Source organism: Scardinius erythrophthalmus (genome assembly GCF_964197995.2).
Source record: "Scardinius erythrophthalmus genome assembly, chromosome: 17".
NCBI lineage: Eukaryota > Metazoa > Chordata > Actinopteri > Cypriniformes > Leuciscidae > Scardinius > Scardinius erythrophthalmus.
The window spans coordinates 11,692,507-11,710,498 of record NC_138237.1 but is presented as its reverse complement, the minus strand read 5'-3'; the positions used below and the strand labels follow the sequence as shown (position 1 = coordinate 11,710,498).

Here is a 17,992-nt window from a genome sequence, read left to right as displayed (position 1 = left end):
AGAAATCAAACTTACCTTTCATCACATTGCATTAGTTATAATTTGTTCCCTGTAATCATAAGCCTTTGTCTACAGCAGCAGCGGAGTTATATTGATTACCTAGGCAACCGAGTGAGCCGGTCCACACATGATGCAAGAGTACTGGCATTTACCTGCCGCAGGCACACTGTGTGTTTACTTTTTGCCGCATTACTAACCGGAGCATAGTAAAATTCCGCAGCTGCTGAGAAACTAGTTCCTTTGGGATCATTGAGATGAAAGGTAATGTTTGATTTCTAACATTATTCTCTCAACGGACATATACATCGATAGTCTAGTGTTATAATTGATTTGCGTTTGGTGCACTGTGGAGTGGGTAAAACGGTTTTTAATGGCTGGCTAACATATACCCATTGACTCGCGCTAGCCTAGCATCGGCTAACTATCCAAATATAAGGACTGGATCATTTTTTTAAAAAAATGTCTCCACTGATGAATAACAACCAGGCTGACTTAAAAATGAGGTCCGATGTCAAAAATCCCGAACCACCCCTTTAAAGGTATAGTTCACTCAATTACTCATTCTCATGTTGTTCCAAACCCATATGACTTTTTGTTCATCATTGGAAGAGATTTCTGTCCCTCCATTGAAAGTCTAGTCACCCGAAACTCTGTCAGTAAAAAACATTTATAAAGAGATTGTTAAATAAATCCATATGAGTCGAGCAATTTTATCCAAGTCTTCTTTATTCATTCACAAAAACATTGATCAAATAAACATTGATGTCTTGACTCTTCAAGAACCAAATCTCATTGGTTCTTGCGGATGCTCGATTGTTTATCACAAATATCTTCATTTGTGTTCTGAAGATGAACGAAAGATGAGTGAATGATGACAGAATTTTCACCTATGGGAGAAATATCTTTTTAAGCCATTCGATTGTTTTGTTTTTTTGAGTGAACTCTTCCTTTAAACAATCATTCCTTCTCTCTCCCCACATTCCTGATTTGTTTCCCTTTTTATAATACCTCCATCAGTCCTGCTTTTTTTATATATATATCTCACTGATGTTTAGAGTATGTTTTTAGTATGCTTCTGACTGTCTAATCCAAAGCATTTGTTTTTAGAGGAGCATGTTTTTCAGTCTTTTTTCAGTGGGTTTTAACCGGTGTTAATTTATATTTTCAGGAAAAGAAACAACCTACTGGAGTTCCTGAGAAGCCTAAAGATGTTCCCAAGGTAGGAGAGTTGCGGAGGCTTTAACTGTCAGTGTGTTCAGTGATCTGTTGTTGTTAGCTCTTTTCTTCTCATGTGACTTCCATTCTTCTAGTTAACACAGGTTTGAAGTCTCCAGTGTTGCCTACTTCCCAGCACAACATTATTGCTATTGCTGTCACACTGTTATTGTCCCATTCTTCCTGTCTTTAAGCCTAATGCACAAAAAATGCACTGAACTTATTTAACTTATTTAATAATCATGATTTCTGCATGAAAACATATGCACGCAATATGCACAGTTACTGAATGAGGCCCATGTTACACCCAGTCATATTGTCTATGACATGTCTCATTGTTATTGTCCCTGTCCCACTGATATTCACCTATGTCTTACCTTTGTTCTTCCTATCTCACTGACAGACTCTGTGTCTGTATTTTAGTGCCAAATATTTAGCTTGATTTAAGGGTGTTGGCTAGCAAACAGAACCAAACACAAATCACTCATTCACTTTCAGCACATTGTTGCTCAATCAGCTTTACCACACACACACATAACCTGTGCTGCATTTCACTTATTATACCATATGGCAAAATGATATAAAGATATATGCCATTAAGCCAAGTTGTTTTGTTAACGCCCATCGCCCACCCTTCAGTTCTCCGAATATAATTATCACGTCTCACCATTTTGTACAGCTTTCCCCTCAGATTATCCAGCAGCTGGTTGTTTTATAAGTTAGTGTGTGAACGGCAGTGTGTTGTTAATGTCGAGCTCTTGGTATGCAGAGGGTGTGCCTGTACTTTTCCTGTCATGACACATGCTGTTTGTTATTCCCCCGAAATTTAGCTTGGGGCTCCCTCTAATTGTCTTTTCTAGAATTACATTATCAATATATTATTTTTGACGTTTTGTGCACAATTCAGTTTTTTTTGTTTTTTTTTTTATTTACGTGTGCTTGTTTTTTCTGAAAGCCTATGAGCACAGACGATGCGCTGGAGTCCCTCTCGGTTGGGTTTGTGTCTTCAGCTCCAGCTGCTCCTAAGAAGACAGATGTGGTGAGTAGCCTATCTTGACAACAGTTTGTTGTCTTTTTGCTCAAATAGACCCGCAGTTACGATAATCCCCTAGTGAGGGAGTTTTATTTCAATTAAAATATAAAGCCAGTTTTATTTTTATAGTCTTAAAAATTTAAAAAATATTACATGATAAATATTAACTATTTTTTTATTTTTAACTTATTATTAACTGTAATTATTATTTTAAAAGCTTAATATTATGCATAATAATATTTTGTATTATTATTGTTAGTATTTAGTTATTATTAAAACAAGTGTTAAAATCAATATTGAGTTAAAAAATAAAAAAAGATCTTCCGCTATTATATTTTATTTGATCATTTTCTGTGTACCCCAGCACCATTGTGAAAATAGTTGCGCATAGAAAATATTTGCTTTTTTTATTTTTAACATAGTATTCATTTGAATTATTTTAATAACTAAATAAACATAATAATAATAAGGATTATTTTTAAGAATATTAGCCTATTACATTATTAAATCATATTATTAAATCCCTGGCTTAAGTCATATCAGATCATTCGGTTGTATATGCATAGTCTTGACTTGTTTGATATTTATTGGCTGTTTTTCAGAAAACTGAAACAATAGGAGCAGTCGATGTTCGTTCGGCTGGCATCTCCAACTTTGCTCCCCCTCCACCCTATCAGCAGGTAACAGCATTTAAAAAACTGCGACAATAACATTAGCATGTCTAAAAGCTAAGCATGTCTCTGTCTCCTTGAGCAGAAACAACCGGCGACATCTCAACCTGCTACTGTAACCAAGTCATCTGCTCCACCGGCTGACAAGAAAGCCAAACTAGATATCCACACACAATCCTCTAAACCAAAGACAGATGAGGTAAAGTCAAGTTCAGCCCAATACTTTGATAAAATAATGTTCATTGCATATTTTAAGGATTTGTCCTTAATTGATTTGAAGTCAATGTATTTTTATTCAAAATAAATTGAAATTGTGTCCATTTTCTATTCTAGTCAGACAGCTCCATGTCGCTGGATGCTCTCAGCGCTTTGGGCGACACACTGGGCGCTCCAGAACCACCCAAAAAATTGCCTGAACTCAAACCTGGACAGATAGTTGATGTAACAGTTCTGTTTATTCTTTCAGAATTCTTATTAGATTATTTAATTATTTTTATTAGGGCAGTAATATAGAGTATTTTTGTTTTGTTATTGTTTTATTAATATTTTTAATTAGCTTTTATTATATTATTAGTTGTTGTTTTTTTCATCTTAATTTTAGATTGATTTGTAGTAATTTCATTGTTTTTTTTTTCAGCCCCCCCCCACAAAATTTTTTTTAATATACAATTTTTTTTTTGAATATATATATATATATATAAAAAAACTATTTTATATATTTCCAGTTAATAATTTTTGTGTTTCAACTTAAATTTATATTAGTCTATTGCCAAGGCACCATCTAGTTTAAGTTCTTCAACTAATATTTATACTTTTTCAATTAACATAAATGTTTTTATTAGTTTTAGTAAATGATAGTAACCCTGTATAGAAGTACTCGTTTTCTATATATTTTTTTAATCATCTGCATGTTTTTGAGCAGGAGAAGAAACTGACATCCGAGAAGGGGGTTCGTGTCGGGGAGAGAGAAGACTCACTCCCACCAGCGTACAGATTCTCAGAGGAAGAGCTCAAGAAATATCCCCCTCCTAAAAAAGAGGTCAGACATTGAATACAATCTACAAGAGATTTCGAATCTGTGTCTTCTCTTATTCTTATTTAATACTTTACATCATTGAGAATGTTTACTTGTGTGAGGAGAGATGGGTTGTATTAACGGTGTGTTGTGATTGGCTATTGTCACTGGATGCTGTGTTCTGATTGGTGGATCTCTCTCTTAGCCCTCACTGAACACAGATGATGCACTAGACATGCTTTCCGAAGGTTTCATGACCCCTGCGGCAGCACCTGTTGTTAAGGCCTCTGTTCCTCCTGCACAGGTAATCATTTAAGTACAATATTACATTATGTAATGCTTACAATGTACATTTGAGTAGTTAAACATGATTAATTTGTTTAATCAGGAAAAGAAGAAACCTGATGCAGTTCCTGAGAAGACTAAAGATCCTCCTAAGGTAGGAAAGCTGTTTCTGTGCTGTGTTGTTTTTAGACATTTGTAGTCACATGCAGTGTTGGGGTAATGCATTACAAGTAACGCGAGTTACATAATCAGATTACTTTTTTTCAAGTAACTAGTAAAGTAATTACGCCAAGTAACTTAAGTTTCCCATGCATTGACGGACGCCTCTCGTCTCTCCATGTTGAGAGAAATCAGGAGTAAGAGAAGAGGCGTTGTGTGCGCTGTGTGAACATGATGGTTATTGTAGTTTTAGACTAAATGCGCGCATGCATTTACTCATCTCACTTGCACAAAAATGCATTTACTCATCTCACTTGCACAAAAATGCATTTACTCATCTCACTTGCACAAAAACAGATTCAGTATTCCTCAAAATGAATTTTTATTAAATGAAAAGTGTTTAATAATAAAAATATACTTTATGTATTTAATCTCACTTTATTAACTAATCTTTGCTCAACTCAACCACACTACACAAAACTGACTGTTTAGATAAACATCACATTTGTGTCTCTTCTGCATCCTATTCTTCTGCAATCCAGAATGGCAGCAAGGCTGAAAGGTTTGTTTGAGCTGCGCTCTCTACTCTACAGGAGTGAATTTGCATTTCCTTCAGCCCGAGGCTTTTTCATTTTACTTTTGGTGTTTGAAAGGGCATTTACATTTGCCAAAAATATAAATTTTTGTTATTAAAAAATAATAACGAGTAACGCAATATCCCCAACACTGCTCACATGTCGTTAAAGCTTCTGTTGCTCCTCAAAAAAAGCCGATAGTTTATAAAAACAAAACATTAGTTAACATTCAAACAGTTGTTTAACCACTGGTCATTTTCCGAATCAGGAAACAAAGAAGCCTGCTGCGGTTCCGGAGAAGACTAAAGACGTTCCCAAGGTAGGAAAGCTTTCTGTGCTGTTGCTTTCAGCCTTTTTGTTCTTCCTTGTGTGTGATTATTTTATGTTAACATTGCATTATATAGGTTTAAGCATTCAAGTAGTTCTTTAACCACTGGTATTTTTTTAAATCAGGAAACAAAGAAGCCTGCTGTGGTTCCTGAGAAGACTAAAGACGTTCCCAAGGTAGGCCTTTTACTGTCAGTGTTTATTTTGATATGATGATGGCTGACTGTACATTATACCACTTTTTACACTGCTACATGCCCAAGAAATTGACATGAAATATTGATTTGATTTGAAATTGCTTTATTATTGGATAAGGAAGTGACCGAGGAGTGAGATGAAAGACATGATACTAGCACAGCTATGTATGAAATTGGCAGAATTTGGAAAATGGTCAATAGTACAGTACAGCGTACATACCGGTAATAGAAATACATTTGATGACAGGATGCTGCGATTTAAGCAAGTTTTACAGAATGCTTTGTAATAATGCAAATAAGTTAGTGTTCGTGTTTGTCTTGCACATATTAACCTGCTTGCTTTCTGTCTTTCTAATCTTCTTTTAGCATAAAGTGGATGAATTATCAGCACTGGATGCTCTGGCTGGTGATTTTGTGGCTCCTGCAAAGTCTGCTTCTAAGGTACCATCAAATGCCAATAGCTTTGTTTCTATCCAAAGTTGTGAATTTAACTTTAAACATTTAAAACATTTGCGAGTAAAGCAGCGTTTCCATCCCATGTGTTCAAGAGAACAAAATCTCAGCTTCCTGGGAAGTTGCCGCAAATTATCTGTTATAAAAATGAAAGTTGCTGCAATCGGGTAACACACTCGTGTAAGTTCTGAGTGGTCATTATACCCAACCTTTTAAGTGACAAACTCAGTGACCAAACCAACATTTGAGATGCTGTGCAGTGAAACTGGTCCACTGGTTAGTCCAGTTATGCAATCACATCCTTTATTGAGGGAAAGCCATTTGAGTCTTTAGTTGCGCATCGAGGGATTTATTCGGTAAATGTCGTCTTATTGGATAAAAGAAACGATTCGCCTCAATTGAGCACATACGTTTTTTTATGCACATTTTTTGAATTTATGCACATCTTGGCATTTTCATCCAGATTTTTTAGCATAAAAATAGGTCGATGGAAACATGCTCAATTCAAATCTCAACTATTATTGCACTCTGTCCAGTATTTCCAGTATTTGTTTTCACTCAAAAGATAATAAATATTTGTTTTATATTATATTCTTGTATGCCGTAGGTTTCTTCGGCTGCTCCTATCCCTCCAGGCCCTCCGCAAAAACCACTGACAGACGAGGTATTGCAAATCCTTGACGAATAAAACAAAAAGATGTTTTCACATAAGTCACGGAAATATATGAAATTAAATTGGTCATATCAGTAGTATATATTGTTTTAATATTAGAACTGACATTCAGCTTTCTGGACCCTGTAGATTTTTATGTGGCTCTCTCTATTTCTCTCCTGCTCTCTCATATGCGCAGGACCCTTTCAGTGCTCTGGGCGACACACTGGGTGCCCCAGAACCACCAAAAAAACAACCCGAACTCAAACCTGGGGACATTGTTCATGTAAGAGTCACGACTCTTCTTTGATTTTTATTATCTTTTACAAATTTAGATATGGCATAGATATCATTGCTACATTTCTTTGTACTTTTTTCAATAATTGAATGTTTTTTGAGCAGGAGAAGGACGTGACATCCGAGAAGGGCGTTCGTGTCGGGGAGAGAGAAGACACACTCCCACCAGATTACAGATTCTCAGAGGAGGAGCTCAAGAAATATCCCGCTCCTGCGAAAGAGGTAATATACTGTCACAGTTATTAGAATTAAGTGACATTGATCTTGTTGTTATATGTGTTGTGTCTCATGGATGTGTGATGATCGGTCACTGTTCTTGTGATTTGATTGGTGGATGCTTTCTTCTGTCCCAGCCTTCTCTAGACACTACTGAAGCTCTGGATATTCTGTCTGGTGATTTTACCACCCCCACTGTCCCATCTGCTGCCAAGACCCCTGTTTGTTCTTCCTCTAAGACTCCTGTTAAGGTGAGACTCGTGAACATCCACATACAGTAGGAAACAAACAACTGTGATGTATTTGATGTCTTAATTGTTTCTCCTACATAGCAATGATATTAAATGTCTGGGGTTGGTAAGATCTTTTTTTGAAAGAAGTGTCTTGTGCCTCACCAAGGCTGCATTTATTTGATCAAAAATACAGTAAAAGTAATATTGTATTACAATTTAAAAAAATGTTTTATTCCTGTGTTGGCACAGCTGAATTTTCAGCACTCCAGTCTTCAGTGTCACATGATCCTACAGAAATCATTCTAATATGGTGATTTACTGCTCAAAAAAATTTTTTTATTATTATTATTAAAGGAGAACTCCGGTCAATTTTAACATTGAGCTCTTTTTTTTTGTAAATTTGGAGTGCTGTCAATACAGAGAACAACGACAAAAATCGGTGTTGCCTACACCGTGTTATCCTCTTTTTAAAATTTGCACCCTGTTGACTTCAATGGGGCAAGTACTAAACCTGCTTTTAGCCTCTTAACATCCTTGATGTGTCATTACAAGTGCACAGCTAATGTGAGTGATTCCTTCAGAGTGATCACGGGTGAATCTGACTGCAGTAGATGTGAAAGATATGAATAAAAATGATGTTATTTCAGCCAGCGCACATACCTGTATTTACATCCTGTTTTCGGTCGAAGCCCATAGTAATCGATTGTCGAGTTCACACGCATAGGTTTAGTTACCTATGATCACGTGTGTGAACTCGACAATCGATTACTATGGGCTTCGACCGAAAACAGGATGTAAATACAGGTATGTGCGCTGGCTGAAATAACATCATTTTTATTCATATCTTTCACATCTACTGCAGTCAGATTCACCCGTGATCACTCTGAAGGAATCACTCACATTAGCTGTGCACTTGTAATGACACATCAAGGATGTTAAGAGGCTAAAAGCAGGTTTAGTACTTGCCCCATTGAAGTCAACAGGGTGCAAATTTTAAAAAGAGGATAACACGGTGTAGGCAACACCGATTTTTGTCGTTGTTCTCTGTATTGACAGCACTCCAAATTTACAAAAAAATGAGCTCAATGTTAAAATTGACCGGAGTTCTCCTTTAATGTTGAAAGCAGTTGTGCTGCTTAATATTTTTGTGGAAACCATAATACAACCGTGAATAGAACAGCATTTATTTGAAATGGTACTCTTTTGTAACATTATAAATGTCTTTACTGTCACTTGATCAATTAAATGCATTCTTGCGGAATTAAAGTATCAATTTAAAAACAGAAAAAAAGAAAGAAATCTGACCCCAAACTTTTGAATGGTAGTGTACTGTATGTTTAATCTCATTAGCCATGTTTATTTAAACCTCTCTCCTCTCTCTTCGCATTCTGCTCTTTAGCCTTCAGGTTCAGCTTCAGATTTTGCTTTAGATGCTCTTGCTGGTGATTTTGTCGCTCCTTCTTCTGCATCAAAAGTTCAGTCTGCTGTCTCTGGCCCCCCACACCCTGACAGACAGGTACATTTCTAGTTTATCCATATTTTCACATATTATACATGTTCATACTTTCCTTTCATACTGATTTTCTCTTCTACTTTTTGGTGCAGTTGTCAGAAAGTACCTCATCAGCTTTGGATGCCCTCTCAGATACTCTGGGAGACATAAAAGCAGCCCCCGAGCCTGCCCCTGTCCCGCCTAAAGCCATCGTTAAGGTAACACACTTTTTAACAACTGTGTCTTTCCACTTTCCATACACACAACTCTGCACCAAGCAGAATCAAGGCCGACTCACACCAAATCAGATCCGATTACATGACCAGCACTACTAATTTTTGTAATTGAAAAATGCCGTCACCATAAAACTACAACAACCGATTGTAGGACCTTGATCTTTTGATAATAAGAGTTTGATGCACTATGAAAACAAAACCATAACAGCACCCCAACTTCCTCTTCAATTCCCCCCCAAAAAAACATGTTTATTTGTTAAAGAGATCAATGCGAGATGATACACCAAAACTTGTGTTTCCTGGCATTGTGTGGTGCCTGCCGCTCTGCATATCCTTCCGTAGTATCCCAGTGTTAGGAAAAACTTGACTGAAGATTATGTTACTGACCCCAGACTTTTGAACAGTAGTGTATCTTTTCACAGGCATCTTAAAGGCAAAATATGATCATGTAAACTATATTATGACAGTATTGCTTTTTCTCTTCCCACCACAGGAAAAGGATATAAAGGAGGAGAAAGTGAGTAAACCAGGTGAGAGAGACGACACCCTTCCACCAGATCATAGGTTCAAAGAGGAAGGCCACAAGGTGACTTTTTGCTTTTATGTATCAAACTAAATATTATGTATTAAAACTTAAGATGTGACAAATTTTCCACTTGTTCTTCAGTCTTCTTCACAGGCATTTGAAGCCGCAAAGCCAAAAGACGTCAAACCAAAGCAGGTACTTTATGAATCACTGAGTGTATAGGATATATATATATATATATATATATATATATATATATATATATATATATATATATATATATATATATATATATATATATACATATATATTGTTTAAAAGAGAGATCATGATTTCCCCATGATTCTGAATAAACAACTAAATAAAATAATGTGTAATTTACTAGAGGTTGACAAAATGTTCATTTCTGCAGTCCATTTAATTTTTTTTAATTAATTTAAATGAATTGTTTTTTTAAAGGCTTCAAAGAATGATGTAATGACTCGCTCATAAAGACTTCACTTGTTTCATTACTGGATGAATCTGCGTTTTTAAATGAATCTCTTGAATGATTCAATGACAAATACATTTTTTAACAGTCACTTGTTGCCATCTACTGGCATAACGATGTAATTGATACAATCTTTATTTGCTCTATTTTGATCCGAACTATAAACTTTTATCCCAGTACTTCTGCGATCATTTGAATTATTGTAAGACAGAAATAATGATACGGTGTGGCTGAAAAGACTTTTTTTGTTTGTGAAGCTGTTTCATGAACTGCTCTCTGGCTCAGTGGCAGCGCCAATGCAGATTTGAATGTTCCACTGTGATCGTACTTTTCAAAGGTTTAATAGATATAGTCGAATCGTTGCCATTTAGGAATAAGATCACATGGGTGTTTAATTCGAGATTGCAATCTTTTAACGATTAACCATGCAGCTTTAATACATACAACTTCAATAAACAATAACTACAATTCTACAAATTTTTGTTTCATTTGACTTTGATTTTGTTTTTCTGTCCATCTCTCAGACATCAATCGATGACACAACGGCCCTTGACATGCTGTCTAGTGATTTTTCAGCAGCACCGACCATTAAGCCCTCTGCACCTGATGCCCAAAAATTCACCCCTGAACCAACACCGCCAACCCATAAGGTACCACAAACAAACCTGCATAGATAACTAAACATCCCTCTAAATTCTTTACAAAAGTACTATGTTTGATTATTTCTATTGTCTTTGTTTACAGGCATCAGGTCCAGTTATGGATCAGCTGGCAGGCAAATTGATTCCCAACCTGACCGACCCCAAAGCCAAAGACAGCAAACCAAAGGTAAGAATCAGGCCACAGGTCAATTGTCATTATGGACACTTTTCACGGACCGTGATGATGCATTTCCACGTATTTGTCACATTTAAATTTTTAAAACATTTAATATACATTTATAGTGCTATTCATTGTCACATTATCTTGACAGTAAATGACAAAATCCCAATTAATGCCACTGCGAGGGTGTTTCTGAGGCAGTGATGGCAAATTTGACATCTTTCTCTTTTCTGACTTCTCAAAATTTTATCCTCTTTTTGGAAAAGTCATGGATATTTTCTTTTGCTATTGGAGCACATGGGAATTCAAATATTATATTTGCTGTCATCTCTTATTCACCACTATAGAAGTTTACCTAACTATAATGACTTCCGCTTCTGACAACCCCAGAAATGTGAAAAGGGTCCTTTATCTGGATGCTGATCATCACTTTTTTCCACATATTCTGGACATTCTGTTCTTTCAGAAAAATAATGTTTGATTTCCCCAATCTTCCTCTAAAAAAAAAAAAACGTAGCGGGAAAAAATTAAAAATAGCAAAAATCTGTGCATTCTATATACTGTATGAGCACCAGACTCCCCCCCAGACCCTTTATACTGGTTCAAGCCAGTTTATATCAGGGGTCTCTATCTGATTACAGGCAAAGGGGGCCAAACCAAAGTCTAAGCCAAAGGTAGGTTCTAAATTAATTGAAATGCATGAATTTAGTTCTTATACTGTAGCTTTGGCTCATGAACAGCAGCATGGAGAAACACAAACTAAAAATCTCATTCGGTCACCATTCCATCGGCTGAAACGCAATCACATGGCTGTATATTTGCATATTCATCCAAACATCTGGCAGGTTTGCATTGTTTGAACACTGTGGCTGGTCTGATACTCAAAGGCTTTGCGTTTATAAACCGCTGAGGATCACTTGATTATTTCATTTGCACACATGTAGTGCTGTTATGCCACAAAGCCACCAACCATATGCTTGAAATGTTTGCATACTTAAAATTCTGATTTTGTGTCTCAGAAACAGTCAGTAGAAGATTCTTCAGCCATGGATCAGCTGCCCGGCAAAGTGAGCTCAGATGTGGTGTCTTCATCTTCCACGAAGGGAGGAAACAGATAGATTGCACGTTAGTGTCTCTACAAACTTCTTTGAATTTAATTTAGGTTTTTATATTATATTTACACTACTGTTACAGTAAGATTTTTATTTTATTTTTTTAAAGAAATTAATATTTTTATTCAGCAAGGATGCATTAAATTGATCAGAAGTCACAAAAATGTATTTATAATGTCAGAAAAGATTCCATTTCAAATTTCACTTTCAATTCATCAGAGAATCCTGAAAAATATATATATTGCGGTTTGGTTTCCACAAATAATTAAATAATTAAAATAAAAAATTCCATCACAGGAATAAATTAAGTTTTAAAATATATTAAAATGAAAAAAGAACGTTTTTTTTTTACTGTATTTTGGATCAAATAAATGCAGCCTTGGTTGACATCTTTATTTTTTTATATTATTTTCTGTTTTTAACTGTTTTTACTTTATTCATGTGATTTATTTCTCAGATTTATGGTGCGTCTCCTCATCCCTAACACAAGAAACCATTAAAGGGAGCTGCTCGGACAAGAAATATATTTAATGGTGGACACGGAATAAAATGAAAAAAATATATAACTGCACAGAGACACTTAAACGTGTATTTTTTAGAGCCCCCCCTCCTCTCTCCTCCTAAAGCAAAGCAAAAATAAATCGAATGATCTTTTGTCTCCTTGTGACTGATAGAACATGTATGTACAGAAATCGCATGTATTGTTCTACTTTCGGTCATCTGTTTTTGGTGTGGTGTTGTGATATAATTTTTTCCCACAGTAAAAATATTATAACATATACTATTTTATTTTTTCCATCTTTAACTGGGGGTCTCTACAGTCTTCCGGTTCACAGACATGACCGTCTATTGCTGTTTGAGGATCTATTGAGGCGCTAGTAGGTTATGAATTCATCGTTTACAGTACAGGGATTCCTGTAAGGAATTGCAGATTATGATTATGATGCCTTTTGAATGCTGTTGTATGTTTGTATGATGACACTAGTCAAAAAAAAAAAAGGTTTGTGTGGGAGGTGTTTTTTTTCTCTGTAGTTTGTTTCCTCAAGTGCACTTACAAGGATGCTCTCGATAATAACTGTAAAATTATTTTGCAAACACTAAATGATCCATTGGCCTGTTGTCATCACAAAGCCTTGGGAAATAATTTGGACAATTTCATGTTTCACTGCTAAAGTTTTTTTTCCACTTGATATCGGGGGTCAAATAAGAACTGTATTTTTAGAGCCACTGGTGCAGGTGTTTAAGGGCAACCACAACATTGCCATTTTGCTTAACATCAGGACTCGCTTTTTGACGCTTTACAATGCTCAAATAGCTTCCATAACTGACAGTAGAAACTAAAATATAACTTTTAAACCCAGCAGTGTCTTCCATATTCTTTTGCTCATACAATCTTCAACAGATCCAGACAGGTTTTTCTAGAGCGTTCAAAGATGTTGTGTACTATTAATTGTCGCAGGATGGTATTTTCAAGAAGGGATTTTTACTCTTAAAAAATAAAACTAATAAAAAAAAAACATTTTTGTTGGTTTTGTTAGTTTGGAATGTTCTGTTCTTAAAGTCTTTATGCAAATAAAGATGTAATGATGATGGGGGCTCAGATACGTTGTTTTTGGGTGTGTTGACGGTGTTTGCTTTCATTAGAACTGATTTAGTCCATCTTTATGTATGTTGTGATCAAACCTGCAATGCATTTACACCCTGTAGAAGGACAATGTGACGTTTCTGGAAGATTGCAAAGCATGCAAGGGACAGTGTTGCCAATTCTTGGGGTTTTCCCACTGCTTAAAGCTCACTCGCCCATTGGGCTATTTTGGGCAATCATTAAATTTTTGGTTTCTTTTTCAAACCATTGTATACCTTCAGAACATTTGGAATATAGCCTATGGAACGAGTTGAATGGGTTTATTTTAATTACACCTTGCGTCCTTGCAGAGATAGTCACTGAAAATAAGGCGTGAAGAAGTAAATAAACTAAAAAGATAAAAGTTCACCAATGATGGCGATGTGTAAGCTTCTCAAAACAACTGATCAACGGTTTCTACTGTAAATGTTAGTGCTTATTTTTAGACCACCAATTTATGAGATGTGATTTCTTGCCTTTTTTTGTAGAATCTTAAGGGAAGAGATGACTTTTTTATTGTTTTTTTAATTGATTTATGAGCAGCTGCCTATTATCTGCCAAGTTATTTCCATAGTCATGTGATGATTTTTAAATCGGTTGATGCTGTTGGTTAAAGGGTTAAAAATGAAAATTCTGTAAGTAATTACTCACCCTCATGTTGTTCCAACCGCGTAAGACCTTCGTTCATCTTCGGAACACAAATTAAGATATTTTTGATTAAATCTGAGAGCTGGATCACTTCTCCATAGGCTGCTAGGTGACCGAAACTTGCTGGCCCAGAAAAGTTATTAAAGAGATCGTTAATATAGTCCAAGTGACTCCAGTGGCTTAATCTTAAGTATATCAAACGACGAGAATACTTTTTGTGCGCAAAAACAAACAAAAATAACGACTTTATTCCACTATTCATTTCCTTCTCTCTGGGCCTCGTAGTGTTTTTGCACAGCGCGACTGTGTTGCACGTCAACACGCATCACACATATGACCAGCTTCGGCCAATAGTGAGCCTACGTGGTGACGTGTAACACAGATGCGCTACGCAAAAACACTACGTGAACCAACTAGAGGCCCAGAGAGAAGGAAATGAATAGTGGAATAAAGTCGTTATTTTTGTTTGTTTTTACGCACAAAAAGTATTCTCGTCGCTTGATATACTTAAGATTAAGCAACTGTAGTCACTTGGACTATATTAACGATCTATTTAATAACTTTTCTGGGCCAGCAAGTTACGGTCACCTAGCAGCCTATGGAGGAGTGATCAGCTCTCAGATTTAATCAAAAATATCTTAATTTGTGTTCCGAAGATGAACGAAGGTCTTACGCGGTTGGAACAACATGAGGGTGAGTAATTACTGACAGAATTTTCATTTTTGGGTGAACTAACCCTTTAATGTTTTACTGCAGCTTTGTCTTTTTCTCATCTGTCGCGCATGTAATTGAATTGAATTGATATTGTTACGTGACATTGTTAGATTGGATGACGTCATCCGAACTTGCCATACTTTGACTTTTAGTGATTTGACGCTACTGGGTAAGGGTTATGTGACACTATTTATAACTACAGTATCTGTATATAAAACAATAGAAGTGTAATTTCCCCATTTAGATAAGTAGATAAGTAAACATGCGTGCGTGCGTGTGTGTGTGTGTGGTACACACAGGGAAACTGCCCAATTGGAACATGGAGACTGAAAGTCAAGTTTATCCTTCAGAGTATCTCCATGTATCCCAGTGGTAACACTTTAATAAATCTATCATTATTTGCAATTGTTTCTATAACCTTTATTACATTTATAAAATATATACAATATATAAACATAGTCAAACCAAAATTTATTCCGAAATCTTCAACATTATCACACTTTATTCGCTATAGTTTAAAAAATGGTAATAAATTTTGACAAGAACTTGTATCTTTTTTAAGAAGAGTTATCAAATCAGTTGATATTTCACTGGTTTTGGCCATCCTTCTGTTAGATTGTCTCACAAATGAATTCGGTTGAATATCTATTTAAGTACACAATTAGATGATACCAATTTAGGTCAACCGATGCTTAATTTTGTTCAGTCTGTGGTGTAAAAAAAGTCGCATTAGCAATTAAGGAAAAAACACTTAAGCAAAACATAGTCAGGTCAAAGTGTATGAATAATTTTTGGTCCAACATTTTTATACATTTTACTGGTAGTCCACTGTTTGAATAATTTTTGGGTATAATATGTCACAGTTTATTTTGCTATCCTCACTTACGTAAACTATAGTGTCCTGCACCCACTAGTAAAAAAATTATATCTGGTGCCTGAATCATTTTTGGTTTGACTGTTTTTATTTCTCAGTTTCTTGATGTAAGAGAGCTTGATGTTTCTCCAATGCAGGACTGGAAGTCTCTTTCTCAGTATCGTGGTCTCTTCTGGTCTGTATTCTGGTCTAGAGTTTCCCTCTCACATCACGTCCCTTCTTTGATGGCACTAGATCTTCTGAGGATGAGGATGAAGGCTGGTCCGGGAAGGGCAGCTTCTCTTTCTTCCCAATAGTGTAGGCCGCACTAAACAGATCAAGCACAAACAAACGCAAACAGACGTTGTCTACCATGATGGCGACTGTGAGATTTAAACAAACACTAGAACATGCACCAGGGCCAAGTACCCCAGAGAGCAACATCTTTATGACACTTCAATCCAAACATTGAAGTTCAATACAGTGCAGCAGAATGTATTTCTCATTTATTTCAGTACCTTTAGAAGCTGATCCAGTGAAACGGATGAAGAATCATCAATCTGCTGCTGAAATAAACATGAACACAAACAGGAGTTTACGTCTATGACGAGACACAAGGCTTATTCAGGACAATGCTGAGGTCAGTCGGTCTAGAGCTAGACGCTTGTCTGCAGAAAGCCAATCAAAATGAACACGCAGGGCCTTGAATGTCAGGGAATTAATACGTTTTATTGCATAGCGTTGCAGGAATTATAAAATATTATTTAAAACCATTGTGTAAGTGGAACTGGTCTTACCTTTGTCTGGAAACAAGCAAATGTATTTTCCTGACAGTTTGATCAAAACATAGTCGCCCATGTGCCATACGTTATAAATAATAATACACTTCAAAATGGGAAACCAGGCAAAAGTGCTCAAATATATTCAAACTTTAGGGAGTTATTAGACTTTTCTACATACGGTTTTTGAAGATCCACTTGATGGTTCAGAAAAATAACTGCAAACCAAAACACCAAAGAGTTCAAATGACTAAAACGCCAATGATAGACTGATGATTCTTCACATTACATCTAAATGATGAAAGCTGTGTTCATGTCACGTGACTTACTTCACAAATCCTTTATGGGTTTCCGCCAAGCAGCAGGGATTTGTCTGATGATGACTGAGGTGTTGTTGGAGATAAGCTTCATCATCAGTGTATTCTGCCAGCAAAACACCAATAAGACCAGTTTCTCTCTCTCTCTCCCACACCCACACACACACACACTGACAGAAAGTAGGCCACCATATAGTTTCTTTGAGCTCCATTAAATAAGGTATTACTATTTGACACCATCACTGTCATAACGCTACAGTAGGCTACTACAGCAGCAGATTAATGAATGTTTTATTGAACATAGTTTTTTTTCTAAAAGGATTAGTTGTGTTCTGAACTGATCTGTAGATTAACTCTCTTACCTGCATTTGTTTGTTCGCTGCTGTGCTGATCTGCAGGTCACAGAGCTTCAGTCTCTCGCGCCTCATAACTCGGTGTTTCAGCTCTCTCAGGGTGATGTTGAGAGTCCTTCAAACTGAACCGTGTCGTGGGTGAGTTCACTTGGAAACTTGTAATGAACACAAGGCATGTTGAGTTCTTGTGTTCAGATTCCACCACACAACAATTTAAACTGTTCAATCGATCGACTCAGATATCAGCTCAATAATCGTCGAAATAGTCGCCACGGATGATTGTGGAGAATGATGCTGATGAGACGGTCAGGTTTACAAAAATAACAAGCGCATTCATCTAAAATTCGTCATGACGTGAGACGCTCCTGAACTAAACAGCAAGGCAAAACTAGTACAGGCTTGTTAAAAAAAACGTTTTTATGTGGTGTTTTTCTTTAAATACTACTAGACTATAGTCTATATTTTGTGTTTCCTAATAAAGCACTGGGGAAGAAACAATAATTTTTGGGAATTGTTTTGCATGCTGTTTTAGTTTAGTGGCCTAATAGTTGCGTCCTTGAGCTTCCAGACCCACACCTTTACTAAATATTACTTTTGCCAAGCTAGTGGTGGGAATTGTGAATTAGCAAAGCAACTCGGAAAAAAATCATTAATTGACATTGTATATTTACGCCAATAGGTGGCGACAAATGGACGAC

General features: G+C 36.2%; 1 protein-coding gene and 1 long non-coding RNA gene across 15 annotated transcripts in view; one reads left to right on the top strand and one right to left on the bottom strand.

Annotated features, from left to right (window-relative positions):
• The window catches only part of cast (calpastatin), a 41,897-nt gene extending 28,301 nt beyond the window's left edge, over positions 1-13,596 (top strand). For all 14 annotated transcript variants that reach the window (XM_081391303.1, XM_081391297.1, XM_081391304.1 and 11 more), the window contains 24 exons: positions 1,169-1,219; positions 2,171-2,254; positions 2,851-2,928; positions 3,005-3,118; positions 3,253-3,360; positions 3,842-3,958; positions 4,140-4,238; positions 4,323-4,373; positions 5,222-5,272; positions 5,407-5,457; positions 5,844-5,918; positions 6,538-6,594; positions 6,782-6,868; positions 6,985-7,101; positions 7,233-7,346; positions 8,728-8,844; positions 8,934-9,038; positions 9,550-9,642; positions 9,724-9,777; positions 10,597-10,722; positions 10,817-10,900; positions 11,536-11,568; positions 11,914-12,019; positions 12,464-13,596. In XM_081391303.1, coding sequence (XP_081247429.1) covers positions 1,169-1,219; positions 2,171-2,254; positions 2,851-2,928; positions 3,005-3,118; positions 3,253-3,360; positions 3,842-3,958; positions 4,140-4,238; positions 4,323-4,373; positions 5,222-5,272; positions 5,407-5,457; positions 5,844-5,918; positions 6,538-6,594; positions 6,782-6,868; positions 6,985-7,101; positions 7,233-7,346; positions 8,728-8,844; positions 8,934-9,038; positions 9,550-9,642; positions 9,724-9,777; positions 10,597-10,722; positions 10,817-10,900; positions 11,536-11,568; positions 11,914-12,012 — 1,965 coding nt within the window. In that variant the 3' untranslated portion in view covers positions 12,013-12,019; positions 12,464-13,596. The remainder of the gene's footprint in view (positions 1-1,168; positions 1,220-2,170; positions 2,255-2,850; positions 2,929-3,004; positions 3,119-3,252; positions 3,361-3,841; positions 3,959-4,139; positions 4,239-4,322; positions 4,374-5,221; positions 5,273-5,406; positions 5,458-5,843; positions 5,919-6,537; positions 6,595-6,781; positions 6,869-6,984; positions 7,102-7,232; positions 7,347-8,727; positions 8,845-8,933; positions 9,039-9,549; positions 9,643-9,723; positions 9,778-10,596; positions 10,723-10,816; positions 10,901-11,535; positions 11,569-11,913; positions 12,020-12,463) is intronic.
• Positions 13,597-13,994: 398 nt separating this feature from the next.
• LOC308705971 lies at positions 13,995-17,513 on the bottom strand. The gene is made up of 4 exons (XR_014031990.1): positions 17,304-17,513; positions 16,954-17,047; positions 16,364-16,842; positions 13,995-16,173 (listed from the first exon to the last, which is right to left on the bottom strand). It is a non-coding gene; the product is annotated as an uncharacterized lncRNA (long non-coding RNA).
• Between the last annotated feature and the right edge of the window lie 479 nt (positions 17,514-17,992).